The 14,476-nt window shown below is 38.0% G+C and overlaps 1 protein-coding gene across 1 annotated transcript; it reads left to right on the top strand.

Annotated features, from left to right (window-relative positions):
• The first annotated feature begins 936 nt into the window (after positions 1–936).
• sstr1b (somatostatin receptor 1b) lies at positions 937–13,175 on the top strand. Its single transcript, XM_065269776.2, has 2 exons — positions 937–1,309; positions 9,126–13,175. Exon 2 carries the CDS (start codon positions 9,783–9,785, stop codon positions 10,896–10,898), a length of 1,116 nt encoding a protein of 371 aa, XP_065125848.2. The 5' UTR covers positions 937–1,309; positions 9,126–9,782; the 3' UTR covers positions 10,899–13,175.
• The last annotated feature ends 1,301 nt before the right edge of the window (positions 13,176–14,476 follow it).

Genomic DNA, 14,476 nt, shown 5'->3' with positions numbered 1-14,476 from the left:
TAAACTCCGACTTAGACCTTTACCACTCCAATAGCCACGAGAAGCCCGCTCTGGCCCAAGGAATTCGGCGGGCCAGAAAAGCCGGGCCTTAAGCCCCAACGAAGCACCAGTGAAGCACGATCATGCCCCGGAAGTGACAATGCAAACGACACAGGCCTCGGCAGGCACTTGCAAGCGCTGCCCCCGGAGGAGGCAGACCCAACCATGGCTTTGTTGTGCCCCGTACGCGCACTGCGACTCTACGTGGATCGCACGCAAAGCCTCAGGACCTCAGAACAGCTCTTTGTTTGTTATGGTTACGGATGTAACCCTCGTTCCCTGAAGGAGGGAACGGAGACGTCACGTCCCGTCGCCACAGATGCTGCCACCTGCTGTTACGGCCGGTCACACTTTCCGTCTTTCTCAGCGAAAAAGAAGCTAATTTCCCTATTTGCACCTGCTGCTTATATACGCACCTGGCGGGGCGGCGCCAGCATTATGCAAATATCTCAATGCCAAGTTCATTGGTGTTTTATTAGTATTCCAAGCAGATTGGTCTCTCTAAGCGAGTTCCCAATTCGTCGGTCACGACGTGACGTCTCCGTTCCCTCCTTCAGGGAACGAGGGTTACATCCGAACCGAGACGTTTCATAAGGCCTACTTACATTACCTCAAAAACATGAAAATGCATCCTCTATACATCCTATCCCTATTGGGGTCTAGACATCTGTGATATAACATTTGTAATTCTCACAGGTCAGTATAATATTGCTCAGAGCCATCCACAGTGTCATTATTTTGATCTGTTGTTGTACTTCTTAATCATAAATGTCTGTGACTCTATAGCACACTGGACCAATAAAATTCAGGTAGAATCAATCAATCAGTTTGAACGTCATGTACAGCCAAAATACCTTCTGCTCTGGAGTCTGGCCGCACAATGGAGAGAGAGTTAGAGAGAATTAGAATAGAATAAATGTGTATGTAATGAGACAGAAAGATCAGAGGTGAGAAAGAGACAGATGAGTGCACATGCACATCTATTGGAATCAACGGGAATATGTGAAGGCAGCACTTGAAGGAGATAAGAGAGAGGGAGGTTATACAGTGAGATAGAAGGAGACTGAATCAGAGACAGGGACAGCGTGAGGGAGACAGAAAAGCAATAAAGGGGTGGCAAGTGATTGGATGACAGCATTAGAGAAGAGATGCTTCAGCATCACCAGTGTCTCTCGCATCATGAGGAAGATTCAGACGAACCCTCTGCCCAAACAGACTGAGATAAAAGCAACATTTTCCTGATTGACAACAAGCACCAGGATCATTGAAGGTAAAATATTTACAATATCTCATCTATCTCTGTAACAGAAAAGCTTTCAACTGTGACTGCGTGCGTGTATTTTCATAGACTTCATATAGTCATTCAAATTCATATGAAGACTTTTAACCTGCTATTATAGATTGATATAAAAATGTCAATCTCTAAATATGTTGACATTTAGAGATTGACTTTACTGTTAAATCAATTCTTACATTTTGTAATGCAGTCAGAAACATGTTAACAACTAAGATGTATTTCCTAGACAGCTGTAGAGAAAATGTCTACTTCATAAAACAAGTATACTGAGAAGAAATGTGATATGATTAATTAAGAGTTGCTATAAACTTTATAAATTAACAATGACTTTTTAATGATGTGTTCAGCTAGCAAACACTTTTTAAAACAAGCTGACATTTTTTTATTTATTAGAATTAATTCTGTCTGTAAAAATCAATAGACAGATCGAATCTGACTCAGACATCTATATAGAAATGGAAAAGAAAAACCAGAGCAGATAATTACCTGCTATCTTTAACTAAAAAAAGTTTCTTGTCTCTATGAGTCATATTAATGCTCTGAGACGTAGGAGTTATTTTAAATTCAATCTAATAGCACAGTGCTGTTCGTGGGAAGAATACAGTAAACATTTCTGGTATTTAAAAACTACATTGCAAATTATCTTATGTAGTTATAGTACCACATTTGCCCCCTCTCATATGGAGAATGGAGGGTACATGCAAACCTATCAAGGAGCCCGCTGCATGTAAAACAATACTGTTAGATCAATTTTACAGTGAAGATACCACATGCTGCCACAAGGTGGAGTATGTGTGTTCTTCTCAAAAAATCTCTACTTTGAATGCACATGGAGAGGTAATGTTATTGATCAGATGCACATTTTTTGTTTTTATTTGTAGCCTATTTGTAAATAACATACACTCTTTCCTGCAGCCTGTACAGGAGAAACGTGGTTTAATTCAAGCAATAACCACTACACAGACCTAAGAGGAATAAGAATGCATACACAGTCTCGGTTAATAATCTTCACAGTACCTCATATTATCATGTGTTTTATTGATGGTCAAGTGGTGCCGTTCAAACACACAATAACATGACAACCAGTGGTCTCTTTCTCTCTCTCTCTCTCTCTCTCTCTCTCTCTCTCTCTCTCTCTCTCTCTCTCTCTCTCTCTCTCTCTCTCTCTCTCTCTGTCCTGTTGTTATATTTGGTACATTTAGGGTATTAATTGTGCGTAGAAATTGTATAAAAAAATGTATATTTCTTATCGTTGGTTTGTTGAAAGATGAGTATAATGGAGGCAACCATTGACCGCCTCAAATTGGACTGCACTCCTTTACAATCCTTTCTTAATGAAATCAGTGAATTTCATCACTAACTACTGTTCTTGCATCCCTTGGAATGCCACCACCACACATTCTTACACCTCTACATTGCCCTCTACTTGGTCCTGCTCTTCTCCCTGGCCCTGCTTCTCTCACTGCTCCTCCACCTCTCACATCACCTCTCACTGCTCCTGCACCTCTCACTGTATCTCTCACTGGGCCTGCTCTGCTCCGTGTGCCCCTTGCTCTACTCTTCCTTTTCCAGACATTACAGTGTTTGTCTATTTCTGTTCTTGTTTCCAAAAACATCACTCCTCAAAGTCCTCCTTTTACTGTATAAGTGTCAATGTACTAGAAAAAATAACCCCTGCCACTGAGTCTAAGCCAGACTGGAATCTGTTGTGGTTGGCCCAATTTACCCAACATAAAGGTTTTGTTGCAACATACTGTATCTAATGTTAGGGAGAGAGAGAGAGAGAGAGAGAGAGAGAGAGAGAGAGAGAGAGAGAGAGAGAGAGAGAGAGAGAGAGAGAGAGAGAGAATGAAGAAAAAGAGAAAAAGCAGATTATTGATCTCCATGGATACTTTGCTTTGATTATGATGATAATTATTGCCAATTGATGGTAATTTTCCTCAATAGCCCAGTAGAAACAGAGTCTTGGGTGAATTGCTATTAAAACACACACACATACATAAACACACAAACACATTCTGGATTCCCTGTTTCGTGGGCACTTTTATCATACCCTTTCAGTACACAATGAAACATTAGGACACATCCGGGACCACATGCTTTTATTTTTCTGTATTTCAGAATTTTAAAATCGGATATCAATTATTTATGAAAGCTGTCAGCAATATAAACTCAATATATTCTCATTAGTCTGTGTAGAATATAACATGTATATCATTATAGGTTTAAGCTGGACAAAACAATTTTGTTCAAAATTTTGGGTGACTTATAGTATAAACTCATCAAAATGAAATAACTAATAAATTAATACATTTCTCTTCTAAATGAATATATTATGAATACATAAAAATAAATGCCCTGTGACACACTAGATAATTTTATAACTTTAACCGATTTTAAACCATGTGAGACCTGTAAGGACAGTTACAGTGTCACGGCTAGTCCGTGTCATGTTTTGTGTATGTCTCCGCTTACGTCATCTGGACTATTCACAGACTGATTGCTCATCTCACCTGTTCCTTGTTTAGTCCTTGTGTATTTATACTGCTGTCTGTTTCAGACTTGTCGCCGGTTGATTGTCATTGTAACCATGTCTGCTCCCTGTGTCACGTTTTGGATGTTCCCGTGTTTATTACCTGTTACTCCCCGTGTTATTATTTCCAGTTTTAACATTAAATGTTATTTATTTTCCGAACTCTGCGTTTGCTTCCTGTCTCTCCTACCGTGTCATGACATACAGCTGATTTTAAACATTATAATTCTCTGAATGCACACACTATATGATTCGACCAGACTGCAAAACCACACCCCTGCCGATTTCACAGTGCAATTCCACAGAGACAAGATGTCAGCTGTAAATAGTGGACGACATGCAGTATAAAGGTACCTGTTCTGCCATAGTTGATCATTCTCAACAATTCACATCCGTGACATGTTTGTAGCTGTCATGTTTCAGCCATAAAATCACACAACATCTGACTGATGAAGCTTGCTCAGACTCATTGGCTGCGTGTATCCCACGCTGCACGATCTAGATGAACGAGTTGTAAAAAGCAAACATGGGAAACAGTAAAATAATTATGACACTGCACAATTGATAATTTGTTGGACAAAGTCAGTAGTATCAAGCTTTAAATCAGGCCACACCCTGGATAAAATTGTGCTTAGAACCTTCAAATGTGTGGCCCACAAAGTGCATAAACATTTCAGTAAAGTGACTAATTTCTTAAACTGAAGTGTATTTACAAAACAAATAAAAAATTCATAATGTGTATTTTTTTTTTTTAAAGCCATTTAAATCAATATATATCTTTATTTATTTTATAGATAATAACACTTATGCAACATGCAACATTTTATCCTGAGAGTCTTCCTTTTCTAAAAATGGCAAAAAAGCAGTGATTCATCTAATACTTGTGGGCTTATCAACATATTTGACCAATAAAATGCACTCAAGAATTATCATTAGATGTTTTATTTATTTATTTATCCATACTTGATGCTATTCCAGCACATATGGATATATGGTGAGAACTGGATAATCTACACTCAAGTTAATCCACACAAGTTTATCAATGCATGCTGGGGTAGGGGCAATTTGACATGTCCAATTTACCTAACCTGCATGTTTTTGGCCTGTGTAAACCTACGCTGACACATGTAGCTCTTAATAAAGAAGTATGTTAAACCGTTTACTAAACTTTTAAATGACTTCTTTAAAGGTGCAGTGTGTAATTTTTAGAAGGATCTCTTGACAGAAATGCAAAATAATATACAAAACTATATTATCAGGGGTGTATAAAGACCTTTCATAATGAACCGTTATGTTTTTATTACTTTAGAATGAGACGTTTTTATCTACATACACCGAGGGTCCCCCTCCATGGAAGTCGCCATTTTGTGCCACCATGTTTCTACAGTCTTAACGGACAAACTTTTTTATTACGTTGTCTCCAATCATGACATGTTTGTCTGGTGGTGGCTACCGTAGCTTCTCTATGCATTTCAAAAGCAAGGGGTGAGCTGTGAACTGAGCATGCAACATGGATTCAGCCAGTCGAGCGACTCGACCGTATGTATTTTAAATAGCAGATTCTACACTTGCGAGAATACTTTGATTAGTGGGTGGAAGTAATTACACATAAATGAGCACATACTTTTGAAAGAAAACATGGGTTTTTGCTAAGAATTAACTCAAAAAAGTACACAGTGGAGCTTTAAGTTACGTTACCCCATATGGCAAAAAAAATATATTTGGCCAAAAATATGTTTTAAGTATATGCTAAATATATTCTGTAGAAAGTAAAGCTTAATTGAATATATTTTTGAATTTTAAAATATATTTATTAAAGGAACAGTATGTAGGATTGTGGCCAAAACTGGTATTGCAATCACAAAACTTGTGGCTAAAACTGGTACTGCAATCATACAACTGGTGGCCAATACACAAAATGACAACATAAACATCAGTTGAGGACTGCAACTGCACTTTTTAAATGACAATATCCTGGCCAGACCCCTCACACAAAGTTTGTATAAAAATTATTAGCATATAAAAAAATATAAAATTATGAGTATATTTTTGCAGCTAAAAATATATTTAATTGTAACATTTAAAACCATATTTGTTTACAGGTTGTAACATACAAAGTTTTTCTTCCAATGCGATGTGAATAAAAATCCTTTTAAACGTGTTTATTTTAAAAATACATTTCAAAATATACAAAAATATATTGGTAAAAATACATTTTTGTAAACATATTTCAAAATAGTTTTCAGTACATATATTTTATAGCCATTTTTTGAGAAATATATTTAAAATGATGTTTTAAAATATATTTAAAATTATATTTTAAAATATATTTTTCCCATACTGCTGTATGCCCTGTATGAGACATTACTGTGACCTCAAAAAAGCTCCTGGAGTGTGGAAAAGTGAAAGAGAACCCTGATGGAGTTTTACTCTTCACTGTGAAGCCATTCTCACTTATTCTCTTTTTCACTCCATTGATGTCTCCTACTGTCTTTCATCATGAGCTTCTTCGGCATGAGCTTCTTAACTCACTTTTGGCTTTATGTGTGAGACTGTCCACCTGTGACCTTCTTCTCTTTCACAGTCTTTCACAGTCCCGCTCTGCCTGCTGCTTCTCACTTTTTATGTAGCTGTTCAAGGTCCATCTTCTTTCTTGTCACAGTCCCTTCCCCAGATCTATACTATAGTCTCTTTTTATAAAACCTTATACTGTAGCAATGTTCACATGCACAGGACCAGGGCAACACAATCACAGAAAGAGAATGATCTTTTATGTCAGCTGTCGCTGTTTGCAATAAAAAATAAATAAATGTAGTTTCTATAGGCATTATGGCCTCTTCCTATTGATATAGCCTACCAAGGTTAAACACGTTTTATTAAACCACAGCTTCAAATAATGTGTTATAAACTAACATATAACTGCAGATGACTCAAGATCTTTTGCTACTTTATTATAGGTTATTACACAGCTTGTTGTAATGCTTAATTCTGATTGTCACAGACCACTCAAAACTAACACACGTAACCCAAATGCTGCAAATCATTTTGATAGGTACAATTTAATATTACACAAAAATGTAATATAAATATGTGTTTTAATAACACTTTAACATTTATTTACAAATTATTAAACTAAACAGTGTGTTCGTGACATTTGATCATCTTGTCTTAAAACCTCCTGCGGAAGGTCTGCATTCGTATAAAATGAGCAAATAAAATATTTCAAATCAGTATTAAATGTTCCTTACCTTACTTTTAAGGGAAATAGCCGTGTGATAAGCACCATAATATACAGGCACTTAAAATAGTACTTAATTTATATACGCAATTAAAACTCTGAGGCAATTTTTCTGATGACCTTAAATTTGACAATTTTTTTAATGCCATTCCAGCATCTGGGGCTTTAGTCATCATGAGGAGAATCTACACACAAGTTAAACTATAAACAAGTTGGCGTGGGACAGTTTGTGATCTCCAGTTCTCCTAGCCTGCATGTTTTGGGCTGCGGTAGTAGGTAACCGGAGTATCCGGAGTAAACCAACACTAACACAAGGAGGGTATGCAAAATCCACACAGTAAGACCTCCATACCCAGCCAAGGCTAAATCTTGCTGGGAGGCAACAAAGCTAACCACTGAGCCATTGTGCTGCCCTGAAATATGTTCTTTACAAAAATGCAATTTGAGTAATTTTATTGGAAATCGTAGTAAAAGAGCCACAATGAAAACCACTGCTCATAGAAACAAAAAGGTATTTATTTAACACAAATTCAATATAGAACTTTCATACATGTCCTCAGGAACTCTAAATCCCACAGATATGAAAAACATTCCATGGCGGTTATTATTATCAATAATACAGTTGGCTGCTTGGACTCCGCTAGTCTTCACAAATGGATATTTTTTTCAGACTCAGATTGAAACAATAAATGTGAATGGCAGGGTTAAGGACAAGCTTTATTAGACCAGCTGCGTGTTATACTGTATTCTGCCCACTACCTCTTCTTCAACACCAGCTGTTTTCCATACATCAAACACAATTCAATGTGTATTCCAACCAAGAGTATTTTTAGCAATAAATTTAGATAATCACGAGAAAAGCCTGACAATCACGGATAGATGTGGAGTGGTTAGAATTTTCTGTTCTCGACTTTCATTTATTACCTTTTCATTTAGTTGGCATCACCATGGTCCAATTCCACAGCAGAATATGGGCTCCTTGTAAGCAAACAGATTGATGTCAGCGATGTCTTGGTTTCTTCATTTTTTCCAATTAAATGAGGCTGGGAGCTTGCTGACAGGGGACAGAAATCTCCAAATGAATGTATTATTCACAAAAGTGAAAGTACATATATTGGCACACACAGCAAGACACGATTTAAGCTAGAGATGACCATCTGGGTTTTAAACATTTTTGTAAATTGGCTGCATCCGAAATCCATAGTTACTTAATTAAATGAAATGCCTACTCATCGACAGTTAAAACAGTACATTCTATATAGTATGAATATGGGTAGTATGAATGAATTCGACGTACTACATTCGCCATGTTGGTACATCACGTGACATATGTCATCTGTACAACAAGTTAGTCGTTAATGGAATGACGTTAAACTAGCACAATTTAACCATACGGGACAGCTGTTTAATATGTATTTGCATAGAGCTGCGTTACCGCTTTTGGAATATTTTTGAATAAAAAAAACACCCCTCCGTCTTCTTCTTTATTGGATAAGTCCTCTACAGGTGGCTTACGGGATAGCAAAGTGTCCATTGAATGAACACTTCACGATCTTGTCGGAAGAAGTAGGTCATCCGGGTACTTTTCGCATACTGTTTTTGGAATACTATGAATTTGTTAATACTTCTCGCCTCGCCTACTGCTTTTCACCTACTATACAAAAAGGAAAGTAGGCGGTTTTGGATGCAGTGTTGGTTTTTTATTTGCAATATTTAATGTTCATTATACTCAAAGGGATGATTTTCCGGACAGGGCTTAAGTCTGGTCCCAGACTAAAATGCATGATTGAGCTGTATTTGCCTATTTTAAAAACATCAGTGCCATTTTATGTCTCAGTCAGGATGCACACGTGGGAAACTGCCCTAAAATCTATTAATTGTGTTCCAAGGCTAAACTAACATGATCTAAAATTGCACAAATTCCCAAACTGCTTAAAGATTTAACATATTCTTTGTGTGTGTAATCTTAAGGTTTGACATCAGTGCTTTGCTAACACAGTCTTCAATTATTTTTGTAGGTTGTACAGACACCTGGGAGCAAGACAAAGAAAACTAAAAGTGATAGCTATCTAAAATTCCTCATTTTCCTAAAGTTTTCCTAAAATATCCCATTATAATGAGGGAATGACCGAGTAACTTCAACTCAAGATGAACTGGTCCGTGCCGTGGATCACACTCTCTACTGGGAACTCTTGACGGCAGAGCACATGGAGACTAATGTCGTAATACTTCGAGTCACAGACTCAATTTCATTTTAATGTGCTGGAATGTTTTCTTCCCTACCAAAAATGAGAAGGTAAATGAAGCTCGATGAGGCATTCCCTGCATACCTGCACCTTTATTTGGAATCATAAGACTGTTCATACTTAAAATTCTGCAGATGTGACAATTTAGCCTTTGCATCCTAATTTTTACTTGTGATGATTTCACAAGTTTTGACTTTTGAACATTTATGTCTTATAAGAACTTACTTGAGGTCAATCACAAAGACCTACAGTACCTATTGGTTTGAATCAAACAGGTCAATAATTGATCATTGATGGTGAGACAATGGGTTGGTTTTTGGACAATTTTGCCTGATTTTAGCTCAGCGTTAATGTATTGACTGATAACAATAAAGATTAAGTGACTAAAGACAAACAAGGGTATAAAATACCCATAAGATCCCACACAAAATGGCAGAACTTTCTGGATATAATGGCAGCGAGGGTTTCCTGTTTACAACTGGTCTGCCCTTCAACTCCACTGGTGACTATGAGTATTATGAATCTGAGCCAGATCCCAGCAAGATCATTATTCCCTCCATATATGCACTGGTTTGCTTTGTTGGTGTCACTGGAAATGCCATGGTCATCTTTGTCATTCTCAAGTACGCCAAAATGAAAACAGCCACCAACATTTACATTCTTAATCTGGCCATTGCGGATGAACTGTTCATGCTAAGCGTCCCTTTCCTGGCTGCTTCAGCTGCGGTACATAACTGGCCCTTCGGGTCACTGATGTGTCGAGTGGTTCTCAGTGTGGATGGCATTAATATGTTTACAAGCATCTTCTGCCTAACTGTGCTGAGCGTGGACCGCTACATTGCTGTGGTACACCCGATCAAAGCTGCTCGCTATCGTCGCCCAACCGTTGCCAAAGTGGTCAATGTCTGTGTGTGGGGACTTTCGTTGCTTGTTATTCTTCCAATCATCATCTTCGCTGACACGGTTCCAGCTCAGGATGGTGGAGTGGACTGCAACTTTCTATGGCCTGAAACATCATGGTCAGAGGCGTTTGTGGTTTACACCTTCCTACTCGGTTTTTTAGTTCCTGTGGCAGCCATCTGCATGTGCTACTGCTTGATTGTGGCACGCATGCGAGCTGTAGGACTTAAAGCAGGCTGGTTGCAGCGCAGGGGCTCTGAGAAGAAGATCACGCGCATGGTGCTGCTGGTGGTCGCTGTTTTTGTCCTTTGCTGGATGCCATTTTACATCGTACAGCTGATCAGCGTTTTCCGAAAGCCGCCAGACCCCATGGTGACTCAGCTGTTTGTTATTCTCAGCTATGCTAACAGTGGCGCCAATCCGATTCTCTATGGATTTGTCTCAGATAACTTTCGTCGCTCCTTCCAACGTATCATTTGCTTTCGCTGGCTGGAAAAAGGACTAGACGCAGAGCAGGTGGACTACTGCGCTGTGGCACTAAAGCGTCATACAACCTGTGGACCGCAAAACCTGCCAAAAGAGTGCTTAGCCTCTGACATGGTTTTTCGAAACGGAACCTGCACCTCCCGTACCACCACTCTATGAAAGAGTTCAACTGCAGTTAATGTATGCATCCATGGTGTGTCGCAAGTATAGAGACAAAAAATGTAGCTGACTGGTAAATGATTGGTCACATTGACTGGGCGCTCACAACATATTTTCAATAAGATTTAATACAATGGGAGGCTTGATGCCAAAGACGGATTATTCCAAAGTGTTCATTGTGTCTTTACCTCAGCATTTACTGTACTTGGTTTGAAAAAAAGAACATTTGTCATAGTACTGTAAACTGTTTCAGAGAACTGCTGGAGATACTACACTGGGGTGTAGTATCTACGCTGGGATAGTACCCTAAACGGTACCTTTTTGGGTATACAACAAATTGAAATCTTATACCCTAAGGACCAATTTTGTACCAGTTAAATTTTAGGGGTACAAAACAGTTAACTGTACCTTTAAGGTACACAATAGATCCTAAGGAACAGTAATGTACCTCAAAAGGTACAACATTGTATTATGTTTATATACCTGTAAAGGTACAAAACGGTACCTTGGGGTACCACCCCAGCGACAAAAAAGGCACAGTTTTGTACCTTTTTTCTGACAGTGTACGGAGCCCACCAGAGGACATGGTGGTGGACAATATTTGGGATAAGAGGAAAAAAATGTAACAGCTTTTGCATTCCCCTGAGAAACTTTTTGCGTTCTCTCGCAAAACTTTTGCGTTACCGCAAGAAACTGCCAGCGCGTCACCTGAGGCAGTTCATTACGCAATGACATTCTAGATGTCCGCTGTTTGTAAATACTGTTATTAAAGAGATACACCATTTTTTTTTGTATTTAAGTCCAAGTTCAAAATAAAACTCTATAAACCGCTTCATTATGAATGTATTGAGCTGTCTAAACCATTGCTGAAAATAAAACAGAAGTGTTTGTCTGAACTTAAAACACGACCTGTTGGAGAGGTTTATAGAGTTTTATTTTGAAATTGGACTTAAATACAAAGAAATATAATAGAATAATAGTATACTGTATATATCCACAAACAGCGAATATCAGAGATGCGCTGCAGTGCAGTGTGTATACGCAGCTAATACCACTATTTTATTAGATGGCATGGGGTACCTACTCCTAAATATTAAATATTAATTTCATAGTGATCTTTATACTGAGAAGTCAAGCAACAGAAGTTAAGTGACAATACTAGACCATTTTATAGTGAACTAAATATGCAGTACCAGTCTTACATGTCACTGTTTATTTTGAACTTGGACTTTAATACAAAGAAATATGGTATAATTCTTTAATATCAGAAGTTATATATCTACAAACAGTGGACATAAATGCCATTGTGAATTGCCTCAGGTGAAGCTGTGAAGCACTGCGGTTTCTTGTGAAAACAGCAAGCTCTTTTTGCGAGAGAATGCAAAACGTTTCCCGGGGAACACAAAAGTTTTGCGCGAGTACGTAAAAAGTTTCTCGGGGGAACGCAAACTTTTTCCGAGAGAACGCAAAGTTTCTCAGGGAAACGCAAAAGTTTTGCAGGGGAACGCAAAAACTAAGTTTTTTCCCTCTCATCCCAAATATTGTAAACCACCATGTCTCTGGCGGGCTCCATAAGATACTGATGCAGCCTCACAAAAATATTTGTATATTTTTTAATCATATACAGTTTAAGTTAAGCAGTGTATTAATCTCAAAACATCTTTAGTGAAAATAACTAAAATAACTTTAAAAATGGTTGGCTATTAAGAAATTTTCAGATGATATTATGCAAGAGCATATGTAGTAATCAGTAACTAAATAAACTTAATGCTAATGGATTTTCAAATATTTTTTATGTGGTGAAGATCAGATCTTAAAGGGACAGTTAATAGGGTTTTAAGTGTTTTATTAATCAAAATCAATGTCTTTATTCATAAATATGTCCTCTTTGGTGTCAAATGCCAGTGATCTGACTTTTCTTTGTAAGCTTAGAATTTCTTCTCTTAACTTATATTGAACGGGTAAGTCCAAGGAGGCTTTCATGTTGTCCACCATATTGATAAACTATAATAGCAGAGAGGGACAAAAAGCACTAGCCTACCAACACGTTTCCACAACACGTTTTCATTTAGAACACGTGAACTGAAACGGACAAGGAGATCAGTGATTACATAACGGCTACCGTGGTTGCAACATGCATTTGGAAAAGCAAGGCGCTAGAAAGCACCAATTGTTTGATTGTGAAATACAATTTCACCACTAGATGGGGGTAAATCCTACTTATTGTCCCTTTAAATGAATAATGAATCTTTTATGTATGGTTAAAGGGATAGTTCGGCCAAAAATGATATTAAACCCATGATTTACTCACCCCCAAGCTGTCCGAGTTGCATATGTCCATCGTTTTTCAGACAAACACATTTTCGGATATTTTAGAAAATGTTTTAGATCTTTCAGTTGATTAAATGTAATGTTACGGGGTCCACCCATAGTCCACGACCTTCAAGTCCAAAAAAAGTGCTTCCATCCTTTACAAATTAAATCCAAACGGCTCCAGCTTGATAAACAAAGATCTTCTGAGGGTAATCCGCGCGGTGTTGTTGTAGAAAATCCATATTTAAAACGTTATTAATGAAAATAAATACCTTCCGTTAGCGCCGCCATCTTAGTCGCGTCCGCATTTAGGATGAGAGCTTATGCAGCCTAAGGAGGCTAATCTGCTGCTGCTCTGTGCCCCCGCCCTCCAAATTTGTCATACGTCACTAAGAAAAGTGCGTACACTACGCTAATACTCTCTCCTGAATACAGAGGAGTAGGGGTGTCCTCGACTAAGGATTTACATATTCGAATCAGAATTTTCGAATCTTTCCATAGTCGACCGATAGTCGAATCATCTATGTTTGTGTGCATGGGTTGGGAGGGGGCCAGACCAGGTACAAATTGGTAATTTTTATTTTCTTTCACAAGCAGCACACATAAACAACTGTCTGATAAAGTGACCAAAACTGTCTTTCAAGTAATAAACGAAGACAAAACTGAGGATGCATTTATATATATATATTTTTTAAGGTAAAATCAAATGTAAGGCAACATTTGTTTAATTATTCCTCATAACATTTTAAAGCCACGATCTACAGAACATCACACAAAAATACATTTGATAACTAAACCTAAAAAAATAACAAAGGTGATCCTGCCTTGGAAACTCCGGCTACAATTAAAGGGATAGTTCGGCCAAAAACGATATTAAACCCATGATTTACTCACCCCCAAGCTGTCCGAGTTGCATATGTCCATCGTTTTTCAGACAAACACATTTTCGGATATTTTAGAAAATATTTTAGATCTTTCTGTTCATTAAATGTAATGTTACGGGGTCCAGCAATAGTCCATGACCTTCAAGTCCAAAAAAGTGCGTCCATCCTTCACAAATTAAATCCGAACGGCTCCAGGATGATAAACAAAGGTCTTCTGTGGGTAATCCGTGCGGTGTTGTTGTAGAAATATCCATATTTAAAATGTTATTAACGTTATAAACTACCTTCCGGTAGCGCCGCCATCTTGGAGTGATCCGCATTCAGGATGAGAGCTTACGCAGCGGAGCGTACAGAGTTTCTCTGCTGCTGCACTGTGCCCCC

The sequence above is a fragment of the Paramisgurnus dabryanus genome, chromosome 2 (assembly GCF_030506205.2).
Source record: "Paramisgurnus dabryanus chromosome 2, PD_genome_1.1, whole genome shotgun sequence".
Lineage (NCBI taxonomy): Eukaryota > Metazoa > Chordata > Actinopteri > Cypriniformes > Cobitidae > Paramisgurnus > Paramisgurnus dabryanus.
The sequence above is the reverse complement of the archived record's forward strand: the minus strand, read 5'-3'. Positions and strand labels throughout refer to the sequence as shown.

What these genes read in the sequence shown, in the direction of transcription:
- sstr1b (XM_065269776.2), top strand. Translation starts at nt 9,783, where the DNA reads ATGGCAGAACTTTCTGGATATAATGGCAGCGAGGGTTTCCTGTTTACA.